This window comes from Miniopterus schreibersii, assembly GCF_964146895.1.
Source record: "Miniopterus schreibersii genome assembly, chromosome: 7".
In the NCBI taxonomy this organism is placed as follows: domain Eukaryota; kingdom Metazoa; phylum Chordata; class Mammalia; order Chiroptera; family Miniopteridae; genus Miniopterus; species Miniopterus schreibersii.
The window spans coordinates 13,378,355-13,401,990 of NC_138108.1; the positions used below are offsets into that span (position 1 = coordinate 13,378,355).

The following is a 23,636-nucleotide window of genomic DNA, read 5'->3' on the forward strand; positions in this document are numbered from 1 at the left end:
AGGAGGAATACAGCCCATAAAAGATTCAGGGACACAGAGACGTGACTCTGAATTGAGAAGGCTGCACTTTAGAATCAGCCAGAGCCCTAAGAACTGGAATCCTGAATCAACTACTTATCAGTTGTGTGACTAAACTGGGGCAGTTATTCAGTTCCCTCTTCTAGTGAAGAGGTGAAGGCAGCGAGATGCGTAAAGATGAGCATGGGGAGGGAGACAAACTCACGGTGGGGGAGCACCAGGGAAAATGCCCTCGTCTTTCGGCCCAGACTTGAGGAGCAAAATTATGAAGGGCTCCCTCTGCTGTCCATCCTCTGCACTCGTCTTCCTATATAAAATAGGCTCAGATTCCCTAGTCTGAATGTGCATGTGCCCTATTTTAATCAGTGGGGCCCAGTCTGTACTTGTTAACATTATCCCTTGAAAACATTCTTTCCTTCCCATTCTGTTGTTCCTCTAATTTTTTGTCTTTGTCTCTTGCCTAGGTTGGTACTCCTATCACCAAAATCCTTCACAAATATGCCACTCTCAGAGAACCTTGGTCTCTTTATCTGTGAAGAGAAAATGACCATTCTCTGAGGTTAAGCCAGTTGGGTAATACAACTTCTGCCTCCAAAGCTCACCTTTTTCCCATTATCCCTCTCTGAAGTGTGTGATCATAGACATAACATTTAACTTCTTTAAAACCAATAAACATGTAACTTCTTCGCAACTGTTCTGCATGGTGGGTGCTTTAGAGGAAACAGGAGCAAAGTCATGAAGAGCCTTGTAAAATACGGTCCCAGTTATCCAGTGCAGGGCTGTCATGAGGATTAATGAGTTTAAACAGGTCAAGCCCTTAGAACACAGCCAGGCTCACAGCAAGGTGCATGTGTTAGGTTTCCTAATAACCGCCCCCCCCCCCCCCCCCCCCCGCTAATCGCAACTTAGAACCTAAAGCAGGGAAATTTATAAGCAGAACAGCCATAAGTTGGTCAGCTGAATAGTTGCTTGGGAGGGAAGATTAGAAAAAAGAACATTAGGAAAAAGATCCGCACGTCACCCCTGTATTAGCCTTTGTATCTTAGCAAATTGCACCATTTCGTGTGCATGTGTGCATACACACACACAGCTCCCTCTACACAGAGCAGCCCTCTCCTACTGGCTCCTTTTCAAAGCATACTTCCACTGAGCATCCCATTGGCTCTGCCCAGCGGTAGCACCATTAGGGCATCTCCCTGCATTAATGTAACCTTTTGACCCACTTTAGGGGGGCGCACTCACTTAGCATCCCTCACTGGTTCATGTCTTCATTACTCTAGTTACTCAATTACAAGCCAAGTGTTTTGACAGTGTATTTAACACTCTTCTGTACTGACCTCTTTAAAGAAAAAAAATTACTTTACACTCTGAAAATGTGGTCAGAGACCTGTAAACCCTAATTTGAAAAGTGCTGGATAAAATATTAAAATGAAATACTAATTTCAAGTTTTCAAACTAGCAGACCCTAGAAAATACACCCAAGTTCTTCTTAATTACATATTAGTAGGTTGTTTGTCCTAAAATTAACTCTTTTGGCCTTTCTTCTTTACCTTGGTCACACTGACATTATGGAAACTTAAAAATAACTTGGTACTTACTAAAATGTAACTTTACATCTTGCCCTCAAGATGAACCTTAACACTTGTCAGGCTATGTTCTTTTCCTCATTATACTGTATCACCCCCTAGCGTTATATATGATACTTGCAGCCAATACATGCTGACCAATTTCTCTGCTTTGTTGAAGTGGTTAAGTACTTTCCTGATTTACAGATTAGGTTCCCAAAGAATATATGTAAATCCACTGGGTTCCAAGGCCAAAGTGCACTATATAAACCTTTAAAAATATCTAGAGAACTAGTGACTATATTGTGACATCCTATGAAGGCTGTTTTCCAAAGTCAGAACATAAAATCAATAGTGAACATAGTGATTGATATACACAATGATTATTGTTTTTCCATTAACATTTTTAGGGATACATCATGTTTAATGTCAATCCAGGAAACAAAACAGTACGGCAGGCTTCAGTAACGGAGAACAAACCACAAAGAAAGTGGCTCTAGTTCAGCTTGAAAGGTTGTTTTAAAAATGTTTTTATTGATTTCAGAGGAGGGAGAGCTAGAAACATCAATGATGAGAGAACCATCCATCAGCTGCCTCCTGCAGGCCCCCTACCGGGATCAAGCACGAAACCCAGGCATGTGCCCTGACCCAGAATGGAACCGTGACCTCCTGGTTCATGGGTCAACCACTGAGCACACCATCCAGCGAAAGACTAATTTTAAAAAATTACTAGCATTACTATTATATTTTAAGCTGCTAAAACATTTCTTGGTATTTTAAGTTTCTGCTCCACAAAAATATCTATTATTTAAAAGTTAACGAATTCATATGCTTTCCAGCTCATCATTCCAGCTGCTGGGTCTTCTTGGACATCCACACTGACTGTAGAATTTATCAGTTTTCCTTAGTTTTCTCTAATCAGTGTTTCTATAAGTTCTTCAATTAATTTTTCAATTTGCTCCTCATGAACATCTTCAGAGCCATCACTTAAATCTTTATATTGTGTCTGCAACCCAATTTGACTATCTTTACATTTTAATTGAAGCCTGTTATTACTGATACGTGTGTATACATGCATATGCCTAATCTACCATGTTACATGCACTATTTGTCCTACTAGTTCTTTTCCCCATTCCTTCTGATTTTCAATTTTATTTCCATTCTATTAATTTGTTAATACCTCATTTTCTAATCTTTTAATGACTACTGGAGATTACAACATACACTTGATTAGTAATTTTACCTCTTTCTGAATATTCAAGAATCTTGGAACACTTTAACACTATTTACCCTTTATTTACAAACAGGGGTGGGCAAAAGTAGGTTTATAGATGTGAATACACAAGTTTCTTGTATTGTGTATTTGTATTACAACTGTAAACCTACTTTTGCCCACCTCTGTATATGCTGTTGTGACACATTTTAATATTACCCCCAAATTTATTGCTATTATTTATAGTCTATATTAATTTGTATGTATCTATGTATTTCCCCTTCCTGCATCTTCATGTCTCCTCCTTAGGTTACTTTCTTTCCAATGGATGGGTCTGTGGTGATAAATGCTGGTTGCCTGATAGTCTTTATCTCCCCTTCCTATTTGAATATGGTTGCTGAACATACAATTTGAAGAACTTTGAAGCTATGTCCACTGTTTTATAGAATCTACTGTTAACAAGTCAACCGTCTTAGTGCTATTCCTTTTCTACTGGCTGCTTTTCACACTCGTCTTTGGTATTCATACTATGACATCCTTAGGTGTGATTTTCTTTTTATTGAGCCTAAGGCTTACAGGGATTCTCAAATCTGTGGCTTGGTAGTTTTTATTGGTTTTTAAAACTTCGGAGCCATTATCATCCCTCTGAGATTCCAATTACACATCAGAACTCTTCATTTTATCTTGTCTCTTACAATTACTCATTCCTTTCCACTATTTATTGTGCTTCTGGATTTTTAAACTTACCTTTCTAGTCACAGATTCTCTTAATCTGCATCTAAGCAGGAAGCAGGGCAACTTCGTGTAATATTAGAGAAGGAAATTCATCATCTCTTAGGGTACTTCCAGTAAGACTCAACTAGGCGCCTGTGTGTGTGACTGCCCAATTTATAAATTCCTAGAAGAAATAATGTTTGACCAGTTGTGTCAAGTGACCACCCTTTTGTAGTCAAGGGAAAGCATCTTGTTATTAGTAACCACACTATAACTGAATAGAATGAAGGAGATAAGTTGATCAAGGGAAGAGATTTTGGGAGAGAAATATCTTATTACGGAACATAAGGAAGAAATAATTGATGACATAGGATAGGAAAAAACATGCAGATTTCCGCTCTAGAATGTCTAAACAGGTTACTGTGAAACATCAGGTTTGTTCAGGGTCCTGGCAGAAAACAGATGGGACACTCAAATGCAGAAATTACAGAAAGTTGAATTAAGGGACTAGGGTTAACAGTGCAGTCAGGGTTAAGGGAAATCAACAATGGATGAAGGCCGCCAGGACTAGTAACAGAAGGAAGCCATTACTACTATAGGCGTGCTGGATTAAGGAGAGGAAGTCCACCAGGACTAGGAACAGCAGGAAGCAATTACTACCCTAGCCCTACAGGAGTAAAGAGAGAAGTCCACTAGGACTAGTAACAGCAGGAAGCCATTACTACCCTAGGCCTACAGCAGTAAAGGGAGGGAAGAGCTACAAAATCTCATACAGAAAAGAGCTGCCTACTGGAGCTGTAGTCTTCAATAGAACATCTATCTGAACCAACGCTGGGAGAAGCAGGGGAAATAAATATCACAACTCCACTTTCTTCTCATCTGCCAAGTCTTCTGCTGGTGCCTTCCAATTAATGAGCCCAACCAGAAGCCAGAGAACAAGGGAACCCATTGCTACAGCCCATACAGGGCAGGGAATCTCCTGGAGCAGACAGCTGGGTGGTAAAGGTGCTGTCTGGGACTCACTTTCCTGCTTGTTGGTTCAGTGGCATAAAAAGCCGAAATGGCCCTGTCCAGGTAGCTTAGTTGATTGGAGCACCACTGCAATGCACCAAGGGTTAAGGTTCAGTCCCCAGCTGGGGCACATGCACTGGTCAACCAATGAATGCACATATGGGTAGAGCAGCAGGCTGATGTTTCTCTCTCAAATCAACTCCCTATGATGATGTGAAATCCTAGCCATTTGAGGATTCCTAAAGATCTGTGTAAAACATTCCTACAATCCTGCCTTGTCAATTCTGGTCCTAATCCTACTAAAACTTACTGATGTTTCACAGTACAAAACTGGCACCATTTTGTTACAAAATTGACACACACAGACATTTACTCATCATTTAAGCCTACAACATGCAAGGAATTATATAAGGTGCAGGGGATACGACAGGGAACAAAATCGTCAGGGGCAACTATAAACTAAAAAAAACACCCCAAAAAACTAAAGTTACTGCTATTGGTCTAATAAGAGCTTGGCAAAGGGTATTCCTTTGAGAGGTAATTTGCACAAGAGCCAGTGCTGAAGTCAAGGGACAAATCTGTGCACAAGTCTTATAGAGCACCTCAGATGGGATGAATAAAGGGGGTAAAACAAGGTTAATCATAATCTTAACTACTCACAACTCTTAAAAACCTACAAGCAACTTTATTTTTTATTAGTGTGACGATCTATAGCAAATTGAGTAATTAATTCCTGGGAATCCTTGTGTACAAACTGAAAACTGGAGAATGGAATGATTTGCAACATTTGTTCTGAAATTCTAATTGTTTCACTGTTTTCTGAAGATGCTGATAGAATGGTCAGACAAAACACTAAAAGTTAAGAGGAAGTATATGTCCACCATACCTTTAGAAACATTAAAAAAAAAAAAAAAAAAAGAACTGATTAAAAACAAGTTTATACAATCTGAACCAATGTGTCTCAAAGAAATTGAACCGGCAAAAACAGACATAAAAATCCAATGTAAATCAGAACATCTCATTAATAAAATTAGCAAACCAAAATAATGTTGTTATATAAATTAACCCATTTATTATAGGCTAGCAATGTTTCAAAGTGTGGAGCTTCTACTGGTCTTTCAATTCCTTCAGTCTTCTGATGGCAGACTTTACTGTGACAGCAGAAGTGGTGCTGGAAAGAAAAACAAATGTGGTGCCAACATAATTTATATGTCAACATGTGAAATGATTTGAGATCTGCCTCCTTCTGACATTACAATCTTAATGATGATGGCACCCTTTAAGAGTTATGTCTTCAAGCTCTTGCAGAATGAGATAGGCAATCCTCACGCATCTGATTTCTCAGACAACAGAGCACTCAAAAATTAACATGGAAGAATGGTTGCAAGAGACTGACCTAAACTCATTAAAAAGGGAATAAACAAAATCTCAGAAAAAACTAATAAATTTTAAATTGGTACAATAAATAAGAGGTAATAAGAAAACAATGTTTAAGGCAGTAGAGGGGATGGGACTAAAGTACATTTTGGAAAGACAGCTATTAAAATGACTACAAAAAGTTTTACTGCAAGATTCAGGAACTGTACCTGTACCTGAAAAACACATATCCCACTCCATATCGTTTAGTATAGATGAATGCTAATTGATTTTACTATCACAACCAAGAGAACACCCCAATCCCCACTTTCCTTCTGCCCTTATAAAAACCCACAAGGCGCTTACATATATCCATTATAATTAATTCAACATTTTCCAATTTTACAGAGCTTCAGTTTTAAACTTAAAAATTCAATTCTTCAACCACACTAGCCAAATCATTTTATATGGAGGTGGCTAGTGCATTGGACAGCACAAGTCAAAACAGTGGCTAGAGGAAGAATACCTCAGCCTTCAGGGTCAGCAATGAATTCCAAGATTAGACCCCTTCAGAGTAACCAAGGAATTCCAACTTCCAGAAATGAACAAACTTAAGAGGCCACTCAATCAATAATCAGCATAGAGAGTTAAACTCAGCATAGAGAGCTAATATCACTTGGCAGTTGTCATGATCACAAGCAATACTGTTCAGAGTAGCAAAGGTGTGGTGGTCCAGATGGCCTCAAGTTCCCACACACAGTAATAAGCTAAGTGAGCCCTTAATTTTTATAAAAACAGCTTGCAGTGCAAGTCAAAGTTCAGTATACATTCAGTCCCACTAATGGACCTGTACGATATCATGACAATGCTCGCAATGATGTCCCTAAAGACTTTAAAATTCTAAAGTAATATGAATCAGACTTAATTTTATTTCAGTAGTTTTCTTTCTACTCCTTAAATAACTCATAACAAACCGTAACTCAGAGTCCAGAAAAACAACAACAAAAGCATCCTTACTTTCTGTCTAGTAGAGTTAAAACAAGCCCAGTGTTAAACCTGGACTATGACTGGTCCATACTTTCAAATACCACAAAGACATGGACTCACTTGTAGGTCCAGGCACCACCAGCTACTGTCTTCATGCAGGAACCACAGTGCCAGATCCCCACAGCTCGTCTCTTCATCTTGGTCTGTAAAAGACAACCAATCTTCCCTATGAACCAAATAAAACTTTTATCTTACAAATTCCCAGGAGTCTAACTTACACTACAAAATAAAAGTTGGAGCATTTAGTGAGGTTATGGGTGTTTCTAATACCTCTGAGTTCTCTAATGCAAAATTTGCATTCATCAAGGTGATACTGCCAGAGAGATGAAAGACTGCCCCCGACATCAAATACAAGGATTTCCGTAATCAAGTACTTTTGCGCACAGGAGACATACAAATATTAATTGGAAATCTCTGGCAACTCCAGCTGACAAAACCAACAGAATCATTTCCACAAAGCAGGTTTGGCGTAGGCTGGGCCTCTCATCATTCTTCACCCTTTAGTTCCTCAGTGCTTTTAAGTGAAAAACGTCTTTACAAAACCTAAAGTTAGCAGCAATGCTGTCATGCACAGTGTGCACAACTCTTAACTGGTCAACAACCAAGAACCGGCACTGTTAATGAACTTAAAGAGGCCTCACTAGAAAGGAAACCTTCCCCCCCCTTTCCCCGGCAGAGACCATCTTACTTTGCCACAGAAGGAGCAAGTGTACTTGGCATGCTGGCTGATTTCAATTTTCTTCACCATTTTCCGGAGGGAAGCACCATAACGTGTCCCGTATTTACCGACGATTCCCACCTTCTTGGTGCGTTTTGCCTGTTGAGAGTTAAGAAAAGGGCCAGCGATATTAAGACGAAGGAGCTTAGAGCCTGCCCTCCGTCCCCAAGGTCCCAGGACCTCCGTAACCACTCCTCCACCCACCCAGCCCCGCCTATGACCTAGCTCCCCCTACTCCATGCCGGTGCAACCAGGACCCCGGGCGGGCCCAGGGCGAGCCCGCTGCACCGAGGGCTCCCTCTTAACCGGAACCGGAGAAGCCGCCGCGCCCCTCCGCTGCAGTCTCCGTCCAAGAAGAACGGCGAGGGCACAGAGGCCGAGGACATAGGGCAGGGCAAGCGAGCAGAGGTCGATTTGGGCGAGAAAACCAGAGAAAGGACAGATGCGGATGGATAAACATACAGGCCTCACCAGGAACAACACTCACCATCTTGCCGCAAGCCGGTCGGACCCCAAGAGGAAGCAGCGTAGTACGCAGGCGCGGTTTTAGGCCGACGAACGGAAGTGGTAAGTGTGGAGCCTAGCTAGGATCGGAGCTCTATGGTCCGGAGGTTTCCTCGAACGCGCGGCCTTCTGGGGAGTGTGGCAAGAAGTTTCTCAACGAGGTTTACGGTAATTCACAAATTGTAGCAACGAACTCTAGTGGAAGAGCCTTCACACATCCACATTATCTTACATCTGACAAATCCTGCAATGCAGGTACCATTCCCTACATTTTATGGCCAAGGAAAGTCTTAAGGGACTTACTGGCTGCTGGCTTAGAGGAGTGCTTGCATCTTAGGACCCAAATCACACTTTCCCTGCATCGCAGCTTCTAAAAGCGGCAGGCCCTGTGCGGGAGGCTGGCGCAGTGCTGCCTAAAATCCGAGGCTCCACTCCAGTGTACCATACTAATGTAAGGTGTCAATAACGGGAAATGTAAGATGTTAATAACATCTTCAAGAACTGTGGAGTAGCTCAACTTTTCTATAAATCTAAAACTCTTCTAAAACATAAAGTCTGTTTTAAAAAACCACCACCCAAGGTCACCGCAAGTCAGTTCCACAAAGGCGGGGACCATGTGTGCATTTCTGCATTCCAGGCCTGAGCAGGGAGCCCGGCATGTCTGTGGTAGTGGACACCCACCCGTGGAACAGGGAAATGGTAGCTGCATGGTGTGATGACAAGAAGGGTTTGTAAAGGGCTTAATTTGTCTGAGTCAATCCAGTTATGTCAGCACTAAAAGGATTTAGAGATAATTAACCCATACCGGAACCGAGGCCCATGGAGGTCAAATGACTTGCTCAAGGTCATACAGCTAATAAATGACTTACAGACCAGTCCTCTTTCTACTATATCACCATTCAAGCTGTTTCCTCAGCTGCAAAGTGAGTACTCCATACCCCTTGTAAGGTTCTTGGGAGAATGAAATAACTTTTATTAAGTGCCTAGTGGGCATTTCTAAGTGATTATTTTTAAGATGATGATTAAGACCTGATTTCAAAGTCTCCTGATGCCTTTTTAATGCTATTTCCTCTTCTGCCATACTCAAGGGACTGCAACTGATCTGCTTTCTACTTTCCCTTAAAAATATGCCCATCCCTTTTCTCCTTAATTTCTTCACCTTTAACAAAATGAACCTATTACAGTCACAGCTACTGCGGCCTGATGTCTCCCAGGGGAGCAGGATGTGCTCAAGGTCTCTCAGTTCCATCACAGGCTTCATGTACCCTTTTCCTGTTCAGGGTGAATAGCAAGCGGCCCAAGGAGCAAGTCCCTCCCTCCCTAGTAGAGAAACACACAGCATTTGGGGGATGATTTCTGGAAACCTCTCTACCAAAACTATGCCCTGCCCCCAGAAAACTATAAAACAAAAATGTATTCACATTGGTGCAAAAACGGACTAGTAGAAGGAGTGTTAAAAAAGCTATCTAACGTTCAGTCTCTGCCTCCAGGCCAAGCAGTGAAGCTCACTTGCCCTGGGCGAGCAGCATGACCAGCCCCACGCGATCTCCTGGGCTGGCTCCAGAGTCTAGCTCAGTTCATCGTTCAGAACATTTACCATCTCCTCACCACCGTCCCCTGCATGAGTAAGAATGCAACAGAATGGCTGAAAATGACACACTTCGTAACTGGAGGAAACTGCTCATGTTCAGAGCAATTTTGTCAAAGCTGAATAATTCTTTTTAAATAGCAAGCCTGAGGATGTACAAATAGCACTCTCATGAAATCAGCTCTCAGTGGCTTCAAAGAATTGTGCCTCTCATAAAATCTCAATTTGTCTTATCTGTGGGCTAATAAATCTCCATCCCCATCAGAGGACCATCAGGTGTACAGATTGTTAACTGTAATATGTATCCATAAACGTCTCAATAAAAATCTCTGGTGAGTCACCCTCCTCCTCAGCAGCACTCAAAATTCATTTTCGCTTTTAGAAAAATAAAAGTCGCTTCCAGAGAAGTTCTTTTAGCTGTTGAGTCAACCAGTTCTCCTGGGGGAATATGGAACATCTTATCCTTCAGAGAAATCTGAGGGGCAAGCATTATCCCAAACTCATCTCATGCTGGAGACAGAAAGGGTTTATTCTGGAGACCCAGGCTGCAGGTTGTTCCTTCACTTCCTGCCTAGAGAACTCTTGCCGGTACTTCACCCCTCCACTGGTGGCCATAGCCAAGAGCAAAGCCTGTATAGAATTGTTAAGAAACTTGTGGCCCAAGCTATGCAGGAAAGGGCTGACTCAGCAAGAGGGAGCAAAGCTTGCCAGGGCCGAGTCCTGGATACCCAGGAAGAATCCGGTGTCTGAAATGCATTCAGCACATAGATTCTTTCCTTCCTTCTCTCCACAGATTTACTTAAATGCATTCTAGTTGTTGTTGTTTTAATGGAGGTTTCACAGAGCACTGACACAGACAACACAGCCATCAGGAATGGAGTTATTCTGCAACCCTTAAAAGAGATAAGATAGGTCAATATGAAAAAATGGCCAGATACATTATGTGAAATAAGCCATTTTCAATATGTTTAATATGGTTTTTGTCAAAACAAATTCTACATACAGACGCCCTCAATGTCGTCAGTAGGTTCTGTGACCGTAAGTGAATGAAATGACATATAAAGAAACCAATTTTACCATAGGCTAATTGACATAAACAAGAGTTACTTCCTATGATATCTCATCAATGTTATAATGGAAGGATGAAGAACAAAACAGTTTTATCTGAGGACCTGTTGTATATTTCTGTATAATTATATGCATTGGGAATATACTAACAATGGCTCCATCCCAGATTGTTTAGTTATTACCTCTACGAAGTAGGACTAAGAATAGAAGGAATGAGAATGTAGAACTTTGTCATTTTTTACTGATACATTTCTAGATAAATTTTCACATCAAATTTGTAACAGTGAAAAGGAAGCCACTGCGGAGCAGTATATAAAGGGAAAGTCTTTTCAATAAGTGGTGATAACTGCATATTCATATGGAAAGAAATTAACCTTGACCTTACCTCGCCCCATGTACAAAAATAAACTCCAGGTGGATTGTAGATCTAAACATTAAAAGCCAAACAATAAAGCTTCTAGAAGGTATTATATTCATAACCTTGGGGTCATGATTGCACAGGTGTTTATCCTATATTTTGTTAAACTGTAAATTTGTTTTGTAAACTCCTTAGTGTACTGTATTTTATCCCCCAAAAGGGAGATTAGAAACAGAAGAGTACCTGTACTCAAAATCTGTTTAATGGGTTGGCGGGGGGCGGGGGGGGGTGAATGTGAGCAGGTGTTACAAAATCAAGTAACTGTTGGCTGTCATAATATCCAAAAGACTGTGACTCACAGGCATCTCAATGCTTTCCGCTGTGATTAGGAATCCATTTCCTTCACGGAGACCCCACAGGAAAACCAAAGTAAACATAAAGCCAAAGTAAAACAAGTATGAGAGGCTGCTCCAATGGACCCCTTTAAGCTTCCAAGCCATTTTTACCTTGTAATCCTGAACTTGGTAAGAAGTGAGAGGATGGGGTAAAAAATGCAGTTAGAGTTCTTTTTATCCACTTTTCAGTTTAAATTTCACCTAAAAAGAGCTTCATAAAGCATCAAGGTTCCAACAGACAAGAATGCAGAGACAAGGCAAAACCCAGAAACCAGACAGCGGCTAGGGGACAGCACCTCCAGCTCTGACTCCCAGCTCTCCCTCTGACCTAGAAAAAGGCTTGTGCAGAGCCAGGAAGGAAAAGACATGATTAATTCAAGCACAAGTGGATCAAGGCTATCAGGATCTTCCTGACATCGGGCCCTAGAGGCAGAAATTAACCACGGTCACTGAGGGAACAAGACTCTACTTAATGACTGGTGAGGGAGGCAGAGACAGTGCAAGTCGACCTGGGGGGTACCTTTAGTAAAACCCTTTAAGGGGACAACTGATGGCAGGGACAGAAGTGGGATGAGATGGGCCCACATTTTCTTTTCTTCATTCCAACTGACATTTCCAGAAAACACAGCAGTTGTTGGGGGCAGGGGTGGTGTCTGGGCTGAGCCGTGGCGTACAGAAGGAAAGGAGCTAGTGTAGAATTCCTTCCTTAAACCCAGAGGTACTCGGTCTCTACAGAAGTAAATCTAAGTGTCTTTTACTAACTCACACAGAAAAGGCTCTCAAGAAATTTCAGAGGTGCACTTCGAATGGCACGCCTGAAAATACATAGGCTACATGCTGTGGAGGCTAAATGTGCTTTGGAGGACCTCAGGAAGGAGAGAGAGGATTTTAGTGACTGTATGTTGAAATGACAGAATTTTGGATCTCCTGGGTTAAAATAAAACACTGATTTGATCCTTTATTTTCTGAAATACTCTATTAGAAAATTAAAATCACATATGCGGCTTATGTTATATTGGCCAGTGCCGCTCTAAACCAGGGGCTAGGAAACTATGGTCTGCAGGTCGAACCCTGTCCACTGCCTGCTTTTGCACGGCCTGCGAGCTATGCGTGGTTTTTACATTTTTAAGTGATTGAAAATAAATCAAGAGTAATAACTTGTGACACATGAAAATTATATGAAATTCAAATTCCAGTGTCCATACCAGTGTTTTATTGGCAAAAAGCCGTAATCATTTGTTTCAGATTTTCTAGTTATTTTCGCACTATAGAGGCAGAGTTGAGTAGTTCCAACAACAATGACCTGGTCCATTACGCCAAAAATACAGGGTGTCCCCTCAAAAATATATACACATTTTGAATAATTATTAATTCCAATGGGTTAAATCTGAAAAGAAACAAACATCAATTGAGCAATCAGCTATTAAAGTAAGTATGTATTTTTGAGAGATACCTTGTACTTACTATTTGGCTATATACAGAAAAGCTTCTCAACTCCTGCTGTTAATCCTACCTCCTTACTTTATTTTTCTTCCTAGGTTGTATAACTGTTGCCTCTCCGTGATATGATAACCTCTGCAAAGGTGCACACTTTTTCTCTCGTGTTCGGCGAATTACTGCCAGCACCCAGAACAGTGCCTGGCACACACCAAGTGCACTATAAATCTTTGTTGAGTCAACCAATTTTAAAACTTCATATTTTGGGGGTTGTGGAGGAAGCACCTCATTATTTAAAGAACATGAATTACCACGACTACCACCTACTCTCTATTTCTCTCTCAAGCAGGAAAGCAGAGGTTAATTAAGACCCAAACAAACCCACACATTCCGATGTTGGAAAGGAAACACTGACCCGTGGCCTAGAAACTCGCTGCAACTGGAGACTGGCTCCCCTGTAAAGACAAGAGGAGCACAGGCTCTAAAAAAAAGAGGTCCATTTTATTTTAATGAATTCCATGATTTTTATAAATGCTTTTTTGCCTCTTTTACAGGGGAAAGGTAAAGCTGTCCCAGTTATCAAAAAATTCAAATCTCCTTTTCTTCACTGGACTGCCCGTCGATGTGCTTTCGTCCAGCATGTCTCCCGAGTCCTGGGAGCCACACGCTCCGGAGGCACTTCCCGGGTCGAAGGCCTCCACTGCCTCCAGGAGCTCCTTATTGCTCCAGTCCTCCTCAAAGGACTTCTGGAATAGGTCATAGATCGTCTGCTCCTTCGGGTCCTTCATCAGAAAGAAAAGGAAAGATGAAAGAACCCAGGCTCCACCCTGACTCCCTGCCGGTGGCTGGTGAGAGAACACACAGGGAGGGGCTACACATCTCCCTGTCAGGCAGGCGTTGCGTGAGGGTGAGCACAGGCCTGCTCAGTAAATTACCTGTCACTAAAGCAGCAAGGCCCACCTGGCTGTGGAAGGAGGCACTGGCCCTTTCCTCTCCTAGGTAATAAGAGGGGCTGGCCCAGAAGCAGTGCTGGGCGGAGCTGGGAAGCCAGGTACCCTGGGCTGGCTTCACAAAGCCTGAGACTGTGGGCAAGTCTCACTGTTATGCATGCCTCAGTTTACACCTCTATAGAATGGGAGACAATCAGAATAAAATGCAATGACTGAGGAGAAGTAAGTTCTATAAAAACACTACCTGGTTTTGAACATTCCTCATTCTGTGCTGGGGACACGTTCAGGGGGGCAGCCCTGCTATGGGTTGTTGCAATAACTCAACAGCTGCCACAGGGAAGGCCTAATGGAAAGGGCAGCATTTGGAAGCCGTGGTGCTACGAGAATCTCTGAGGGAAGGTCAAAGCAGGAGGAGTCAGTGCCATCGCCGCCCATAAAGGATGCACACATAGACTGAACTGAGAATCACCGAAGACCATCACTTTCAGCTCCTGGGCTGGGGGAGGCCCCAGGAGTGATTCACACCTTCCTGCTCAGGACCCGAGGGCTGGCAGGCAGCTTAATGCCTCCTCCTGCCCCCGCGGGAGGAGCCACATGCTGCTGTTACCTTGTAGACGTAATCAGTGGCTTCCATCATTTCTGAAAAATTGGCCTCAGAAACCCCAGCTTCACCCAGAACCTTAATCTTCTCTTGGATCAGGGGCCTGTTGGGGAGAAATGAGCTGCACTGAGTCCAACCTACACAGAACTGCAGACTGATGAACATGGGCCACCCTCCTTATTCTCCGGGGAGCAGTGACATGCTTACTGTTTCACATCTTCAGCTCTCTCAAGGCACAGATGCCCACCTGAAGTATCTGCCTCCTCTCAACTGTGAACCAACCAATTTTGGGCTCATAACATCAGGTTCAAAATTCTTTCTACTAGAAGATGTGTAGGAAATAAATGCTGCCTCGTTGCAACATTTTGAACCTGGTGCTGTTATGAGCTGCCCAGTTAACAAACCCACCAAATCAAGAGAAGGAAGTAGGGATGAGTAGCACACACTGCAGAGGTAGGACCCCTTAGTCATAAGGCTGGAAGCAGATGAGTAGTGGAAACAAAGATAATCGGGAAACTTACAGCCAGGAAGGGGGAAATGGGATTGGGAAAGAGCACTTTGGGATTTTTTTCCTTAGGTTAACAGACATGAACCCACAGCTGTGTTGATGAAGCACCACATGGCCCAGGGTGAGCCACTTTGTCCCAGGGGTCCAGCGGCTGTAAGATGGGGCCTTACTGTCCCAATGCACATCATGAAGGACAAAGGGGGCTGTCACTCTGTTTCAGCAAGTGCCTCCACAACTGGAAACTGAATGTTTTGCAAATTTGACCTATATTTCATCACCATCAGTTCTCCTTCCTTGTCTCGGGCCAGTAGGGAAGAAGCCACACCCCCTTATTCCTGCATGATTTCCTCATGCACTTGCAGGCCCCCAGGGAACACTGGGAAGGAGCAGACGTGGTCATGATGAAAGTGGGAAGAAGCCCTTAGCACAAGCAGAGCCCTTAGGGAGGAAAGGACATACATCCTCAGTGACCACCCTTGCTCAACCCCAAGAGCCAGGCCAGTGGCTGGCCATACCAAAGGTAGTCATCAGCTGTGCCTCTCGCCACCAGGTAGTGGATGCCCACGGAGTTTAACTGTCCAATTCGGTGCACCCGGTCCTCAGCCTGCATCAGCACCTGCAAAGCCCGGGGGTCAGAGTAGGTCAAGGCCCAAAGCAGCTCAGCCCCACAGCAGGCAGGCCCTGGCCCCCAAGCCCCACAACGTTCTTCCTCAAAGGACTTCACTGCTGTGTCTCAGGGTGGAGGGCCCACGAGCCTCTACCTACAAATGACCCACCACCTGACAAAAGAACCAAATGGAACACGGGTTAGGGAAGTAAACCTGCAGCTGAGTAGCTGTGGGTGGCCTCTCCTGTTGTGCATGGCGCTAGGCACTATGAAGAGGAGTGAGCATCAGCTCTGCCATCAGGCTGTGATGAAGGGCAGACAAAGGGAACTGGCACATGCACTCTTCTCTCCGTGAAATAAGAACAGTTATCTCCTAGCTAGATCAACACACTGCACCAAAGGGAGAAGCCACATGTGATGGAGATAGGGCGGGTTTTATATAGCGGAAGCTCTGCAAGGAACAATGAAAACCAGGATCATTGTTTCCAGTATAAAATGCATTCCACCTCAAAGTCCACCCATCACTAAAGTGGTCACCATGCATGGCCAGTGAGAGCCACACTATGTGAGAACATGCAAAGGGAAACAAACTCCCTGTGGAGCTCAGGAGAACATTTTATGAATCCAAACAAATACCTTCTATCTGCTGTCACAGCCCTCAGCTGAGCAGATAAGGCCAGCGGGTACAATGGCCATGTCCAGGGAACACCCACTGCGGTCACCCTGTTGTGGCCCCAATGGCCAAAGCAGCTCACAGTGATGGTTGACAAAAGGGTCACAGGGTGGAAAGCCAGAGGCCTAGGCTGAGGCCTGGTGCTGCCACGGGCTCCTCTTTGGTGAATGCTACGCACCTATCTGTGCCCCAATTTCCTCATGGAGAGATGACTTCTAAGATTCCTTCTAGCCTTCTGAAACTTCAGTTTTCCCACCGATAAGATGGAGTTGGTACTACTATGTAGGAGGTTGTTGTGAAGATCTAAGAGCTAGCCAATAAATGTGGAAAATAAATGTTTCTGAGGGCTAATGGAAACAGACGGAGGAAGATGCGACTGGCCCCAGAGACAGCTCTCCGAAACCTGTCTTCCCCACTGACACTAGCTCCTTCCCCTCTGCAGCCATGAGCATGCCCAGGGACTTCAAGTCTTCTGTGCCCCTTACCCCGGGGTTCCAAAACAGCTCAGCAAACACCACCAGGTCGGCCGAGGAAAAGGTGAGGCCCATGTTAGCGGCGGTAATGGACAGCACAGCCACGGCGTGCCTCTCCGACAGCTGGAACTGCTGGCACAGACTCTCTCGGTCTGCCGAGGAGGTGGAACCATCGATGCGGATGTGCTGCACCTGCTGTGGGAACAGGGCAGGGAAGGATTCAGGGTACAGATTATACGTGGGGAGGAAGAAAGGGGAATGAATTAGAGGGCTACTGAGGGGGCACACATATGTTATTACTTAAAATATAAACTGAAATAAATACAGCAAAACTTCTCATTTATTAAATCTGGATGGGGGAAACAGGAGTTTGTCATATATCTCTCTAAATAGTAAATAAATGTAAAAGATGAAGGAAAACAAAAGGTAATTTATGATCCTAAATTTAACCAAAAATGAAAAAAGGGTAAAAATATGATGTGTTAAGTTTTCATGAACATCCTAGGAAATCTTCTAGGTATTTTTCACTCGATTTACTGAGGGGCACAAAACTCTGCGTTTGAGTCTGCGCATGGCCATGTACAATGAACCAAGCCATTTCGACAGTGATGAGGAACAAAAGGAAGAAAGAGGAGATATTCATACAAATACTTGTCTCCACAGGAGAACAATTTCTGCTACCTCATCTCTTGTCAGTTTCCTAATTATTTACACAGAATGATGAAGACCCACAGGGAGATGTTCAAAAAGCAAGATTCTTGGGATATCTGTACAGAGAACGGAGGGAGTTAAATGATAGCGCTGGGGAAATACTCTGACTCGCCTCGTGGTTCTACAAACAAGAATAATTCTTCAGCACTGTTTCTGGAAACCATCATCTCACTTCTTTGCTGATCTGACCTCAGCCTGCTCAGAACAACTTAGCAGCCGCCACAAACAATGAAAGCATCGAGTGGGGAATTTCAAAGGGAGCTTACCTTTCTCTCAAGCTCTTTAGTTATTGCATCCAGAACCAACTTATGGTGCGCAAACACTAGAAACTTCTCTCTCCCACTTTCCAGCAGGTCCAGGATATATTCACTGCATTTGACAATGACACCACAAATTACACATATGCTCATCCAGTTGAGGTTAATTACTGAAAAGTGACTGTACCTGTAGCAGACACCTTCGGGGAATCTGCCCTGCCCATTCTCTCCCTTCCCTGAGAGCTCACCTCTCTCCCTTTCCCTCATGCCAGGTCACTTGAACAGATGCAAAATTAGGAGCTGTGGGAAGCAAGTCATCTTCTGCCACGTGCAGAGAGAGTTCTTCCATACTCCTGCCCTCTCCCATATACAAACAAACTGAAGTGTCTTTATGTTTTATGTATCTCTGATATGTTACTGAAACATTCTTATTACCTGGGATCACGAAGATAATTAACAGTTTGTACTCTGGCTGCTACCATCATTATAATGTATTTTCAATACAAATTAAAGTGTCGTCTATAGATTGAAAATGCCAAGGCAGGGGATTAAGGGATTCTTGACAGCAATCAAATTTCTGGAAGTGTAATATTGAGACCTAAGTAATAATCCTGGCGAGAAGGTCAGGGAGAGCTCTCTAGCTCCCTCCCATTAGGCTGCCAAGTACAGGGCCAGCAGATGAGTCAGTGGTAAGTGAGTTCAATCCTGAGGCAAAGGAATAGAGGGGCTTCACTCTTCCTTTAACTTACTTCTCTTCTATGCACTGCGATTTTTCTTTTTTTTCTTTTAATAGTTTTTTGTTTTTAAATGTTTTAAAATTTGTTTTAGAGAGGGGGAGGAGAGAGAGAGAGAAGAGAGAGGGGGAGAAAAAAACATCAATGTGGGAGAGAACTGATCGGTTGCCTCCTGCATGCTGCTCAACCAGGGATTGAACCCACAACCTTTTGGTGTACTAGATGATGCTCCAACCACTTGAACCACATCGGCCAGGGCACACTGTTTTTTTCTTGACTTCCTGCCCTTATCTTCAGCGGTGGCCTTAAAGGAAGGACTGTAGGGGAAAGTCACCCCACCAGCACACACTGGAGGCTGACCCAGGACTAGCACCCTGCAGGGGGTTCACAGTCCCAGCACAGGTCGCTGCTCCGGCAGGGCAGTGGGAAGGTGAGCTTCAGGGACAGAAGGTGCACTTGCTCTGCCTGAGACCATCCACACAAGTAGGTGTGTTTGGGCAGAGAACAGACATTGCCCTCCTTAGAGCAGAATAAATCTCAAAGGTTTCCTGTTACAAGCAGGTAGTAGAAAGGTAAGTAGACTGTCCTCTAAACATCTAAGGATTATTTTCAAATAACACTATGGCCAGCCAGGGTATGTATTTGAGTTCAATTTGTGAATCGTTGGTACTAAACAGAATCTACTTTAATTAGTTTGAGAGACATAAAATTTGCCATGATATAAGCAAAAATGTTTATTGCTACAGTATTAAGAAGTCACAAGACCATAAGATCAACTTGCCTGTTCATAATTACCACAGGCCCAAATAGTCCTAATGCCTCTCGCCCCTCTATGTCTCAGACACAGCTTCACTGCTCTGCCCTTCCACACATCCCTAAGTCACCAGGCCAGAAATATCTGCCTACCACAATAACCTTGGCTTTTGTATTGAAAGATGCCCATTAAAATGGAAACAGACAGCAGCCAAAAAAAAAACAACAAAAAAAACCTAGCAGAGAAAATTCATTTTAAGATTAAAAAAAAATCTACCATCTTAATCATTCTTTTTTTCACTATCTGTTGATTTGAGAGTGAGAGGAAAAAAAAGAAATCAACCTGCTGCTCTACCCATCCATGCTTCTTGTATGTGCCCTACTGGGGATTGAACCCACAACCTTGGTATACCAGGATGACACTCTAACTAACTGAGCTACCTGGCCAGGGATGAGTTTTAAGATTTATAATCTAATTTCCACTTACTAGCTATGTGACTCTCAGGTACAGAGATTTCCATGAGGTTTACTCAGAGTTTGCATTTAAAAAATGGGGCCAAAATAACTTCTTCTACTGATTTCACAAAGAGGCTGTAAATATGAAATGAGTTAACAGATCTCAGAACTGTTGGAAACAATACAGCACTATACAATTTACAATGGAATTTTGAAAAAGTACGTATAGGTATGTTATGGACTGAGTGTTGTACCCCTCCCAGAACTCATAAATGTGATGGTACGGGAAGGTAGGGCCTATGGGAGGTGATGGAATGAGGGCTCTCATCAAGGAGATCCCAGAGAGCACCCTTGCCCCTTCCACCACGTGAGGACACAGTGAGGAGGCGGCTGTGTGCAAGCCAGGAAGAGAAGCCTCACCAGATTCTGAACTTGGACTTCCCAGCCTCTAGAACTATGAGAAATATTTGTTGGTTAAGCCACCACAGTCTATCAGTCTATGGCATTTTTTTATGGCAGCCTGAACAGACTAAGACAAGGTATTACCAAGTGTATTTATAAGGTGGCAAAATGATTAGATTTACAACTTCTAAGGAAAATGACTGGTTCTAGGCCCAGCACTCAACAAACCCTGAATTTTGTAGGTCATGAGCTGAGGGAGTGAGGGAGAGGACTGACACCCTTGCCATCTGTTCTTCGGCAGCATGTGAGAAATGGGTCAGTGGGGGTAATTCGGATTTGTTTTTTCAAGATAAGTTTCCAGGCCACAAAAACACATCTGAAGTTCATTAGTCTCCTCACAGTGTCATAAATGAAAAGGGCCGTGCCCAGAGGGCAAAGGAGAGCTGGCCAACATTTGGCAGCCTGTGTGGAGAATTTTAGATGAGAGTAACAGCGGTGAACTCACTCTCACTAAGGGTGCAGAGGAGAAGCTGGAGAGCTGGCAGCTGAGTGAGAGGGTGGGGAGGCTGTGTGTCTCGATTTATCCACAGATCTTGGTCCCCACAGCCAATCTGGCACTGCTCAACTCACACCACATTCATTTTCATTGAAATTCAATCACTTGGACCATTATCCTGCCAGAGTCTCATGTGAATGTTAAACAATAAAAAAATGAGACAAACTGCACGTCATCAGAGTAGCCTCAAGCTTCCACCACAGTGCTATCTGAACATGAGTGGGTGATTCTTAAGAAAGACAATTGAGTTTTTTTTTAAGTCAGTGAATAATTTTAAGAATAGAAATTATTTCAGATTTAGTTTATAAGGTGGAAGGAGAACTAACTTTGAGATTCTCCTTTTTACATAGGTAAATAATGGCTGAAACTTAATGTCTTTGGAGAAGACCAGAGAATCACCATAAGGCAGCTTTCTCAGTCTTTCACAAAACCCCTGATATTTTCCTACAGGCAAGAGATCCCAGTTCTCCTAGCAGAATGAAAAGTTCCCTTTAGTGTCTGGGTCACCCCCCCCTCCTGTAAGTGACAGTAACTCCAGTTCACTTGGGTAACAATGGAATCTCAGGGACCCACACACATCCTGTTGGCGCCCCAGGGGCAAGCCTGCTCATGCCTGTGGGTGATGAGGCTCTGGTGCCCTGACCCTTACGTTCAAGGTGGCAGTAACTGGACTCTCTGATCCCATCTCACAGTACAACCATTCTGGCAGACTAAGAAAACAGGTATTTCTTTTTAAAGATGAGAGAGAGGTTGGCACTCAGTGACCACTTACATAACACACGGGATTTTAGCTTCAGCTGTTCTGTTGTAGAAGAGAAGAAGGGCTTCTCTCTGCTGTCCTTTCTGTAGAAAGAGAAGTTGAGGGTTGAAAGTCTCCCATTCTGAGGACTAAGGGCTAAGCCGATGTAGTTATCGCCACTATGAGCATTACAAATCCTAAAGCATTAACACCAATAGCCAGAGCCAGGAGACAGAGACTTACCACTCACTGCAGCGAAGTCATAGGAACTACCTGAGCTCCAGCTTTGTCATCGGAGACATGGCATAATAGCCACTCTGTCACCTGTGAGAACTGGTGTCAGAACCCAAGGGGGCAAGGAACGTGGAGGTGCTTTGGAAAGGCGTTTCAGGTAGAGCTGCACCATGATCGGCTGAAGTGCAGCCTTGCTAAGCATATATACCTATTCACTACAGCCTGGGGACAACTTACACAGGACATGTCACTGCACATGTTCTTTGCCTCCCCCTTTCTTCTGCCAAGCTGTGTCCATACCCAAATGATAAAGCTCACCTCCATCCAAGACTTGCTAAATCAATTCCAACTGACCACAACTAGTTTATTCTTGTATCATCTCAAAACCCTTATTCACATGTTTTTGGACTGTCTCCCACATAAGGTAAATGACTTCCCAGGAGAAAAAACTATGTTTTCTCTATAGTTTACATCTAAATAAATCCTAATAAAGAATGCTAACACAGGAGATGTTCAGTTTCCTCATGATATAAGGTAACATTTACTATCACTCTAGGCTCCCAGAGACGGTAGGGCAGCTGTCTCCTTCACTAGCAAAAATGCTAATAGCCAAAAAAGCTTCTTCTTTTAAATAGTGTCTTCCCTCTAGGTCTTTTATTTTTAAATTTTTATTTATTTATTTATTTATCCTCACCTGAGGATATTTTTTCCATTACTTTCAGAGAGAGGAAGGGGGGAGGGGAGAGGGGGAGAGAGAGAGAGAGAAACACTGATGTGAGAGAGACACATCAACTGGTTGCCTCCCGCATGCGCCCCAAACAGGGCCAGGAATCAAACCTGCAACCCAGGTATATGCCTGGAGTTGAACCTAAGACTCTTAAGTGTGAGGGGCCGATGGTCTAACCACTGAACCACACTGGCCAGGGCTCAACAGTTTTATCTTTAAAAAACTCCCCCAAACTGAGTAGACAGAATACTAGTCCATAAGTGATCTCATTTCTTTTGCCAGCCACGGGCCAGGAAATTTTAAATTACCTGCATTTTTCTGTTCCTGTCTCCTGGACTTTTATTAAATTAGACCCACTGGGGTTTCCAATTTCTTTTTCTATGTTGGAAATTTGAACGGACTGTCAAGCGGCAGAAGGGTGAACTGATACTGTCACCAGGAAGTCTGCATGGACTTGTTCCATTTTCTGCTCTTGGTCTTGCTGATCAAAAAATGTCTTTAGACAAAAGATGATTAGAGCCAGCTTTTCTTAGTTGAAGAGTATCTATTATTTCAGCTGAAAATGAGAAAAGGCTTTAGTTGTACATTATATTTTATAAATTGGCTGTTTCACCTGGGCTTCTGTGACTTAATGCTTTTTAAAAAATGTCTTCCTCCAGATGGGAAGGTGTGAGGGAACAAAGAAAAAATCCTTCTTGATGGGTCAGCAGTGCTTTGCTGGAGCCACCAAATTGTACAAAACTGCAGGGAAACCTAAAAGGTAACTTTAAAAGGTAACTATAAAAATGGGGTGACTTTCTATAGATCCCATAGGGCCTACTTATTTGACCAAAACCATAAAAACATGACTCCCCATTTTAACTCTTTTGGCTCAGGATTTCATAGCAGGTCAAGGTTTGGAAGGATGTCAATGCCATCAAGCCCAGCTCTCAGCTGACACTGGTTCGCCTTCCTGAGTTAAGTTAGGGCAGTGCCAAATCCGTGGCTTTAGGCTAAGAAAGGTTCTGATGTTCCAAACTGCAAAGCTCATAAACTTGTTTTCCACTTGGGTTTTCCATTATAAAGATGAATTTACATGAAAGAACACAGAGGAGGAGCACATTTTCAAGGATTTATCTTATTATCAGAATTAATTTAGTATCTGGCTTCAGCATCACACTGAAGGTAATCTCTATCGACTCAACTTCTCTTTCAGGAACATACTTTTCATTTTCTTAGGACCCCATGGAAGCCGATAGCAACTCTCAAGATAGGACTGGGAAG

The 23,636-nt window shown here is 43.2% G+C and overlaps 2 protein-coding genes across 2 annotated transcripts in view; both read right to left on the reverse strand.

Annotated features, from left to right (window-relative positions):
* Nucleotides 1-5,568: 5,568 nt before the first annotated feature.
* Nucleotides 5,569-10,719, reverse strand: RPL37A (ribosomal protein L37a). Its single transcript, XM_081142362.1, has 4 exons — nt 8,130-10,719; nt 7,613-7,741; nt 6,985-7,067; nt 5,569-5,692 (listed from the first exon to the last, which is right to left on the reverse strand). Exons 1-4 carry the CDS (start codon nt 8,130-8,132, stop codon nt 5,629-5,631), a joined length of 279 nt encoding a protein of 92 aa, XP_080998488.1. The 5' UTR covers nt 8,133-10,719; the 3' UTR covers nt 5,569-5,628.
* Nucleotides 10,720-13,472: 2,753 nt separating this feature from the next.
* Nucleotides 13,473-23,636, reverse strand: part of SMARCAL1 (SNF2 related chromatin remodeling annealing helicase 1) — a 44,145-nt gene continuing 33,981 nt past the window's right edge. The window contains exons 12-17 of the mRNA XM_081142361.1: nt 21,446-21,516; nt 17,782-17,884; nt 16,817-16,999; nt 15,567-15,667; nt 14,550-14,646; nt 13,473-13,774 (exon numbers count right to left, since the gene is read on the reverse strand). Of these exons, the coding sequence (XP_080998487.1) occupies nt 13,541-13,774; nt 14,550-14,646; nt 15,567-15,667; nt 16,817-16,999; nt 17,782-17,884; nt 21,446-21,516 (789 nt within the window). The 3' untranslated portion in view covers nt 13,473-13,540. The remainder of the gene's footprint in view (nt 13,775-14,549; nt 14,647-15,566; nt 15,668-16,816; nt 17,000-17,781; nt 17,885-21,445; nt 21,517-23,636) is intronic.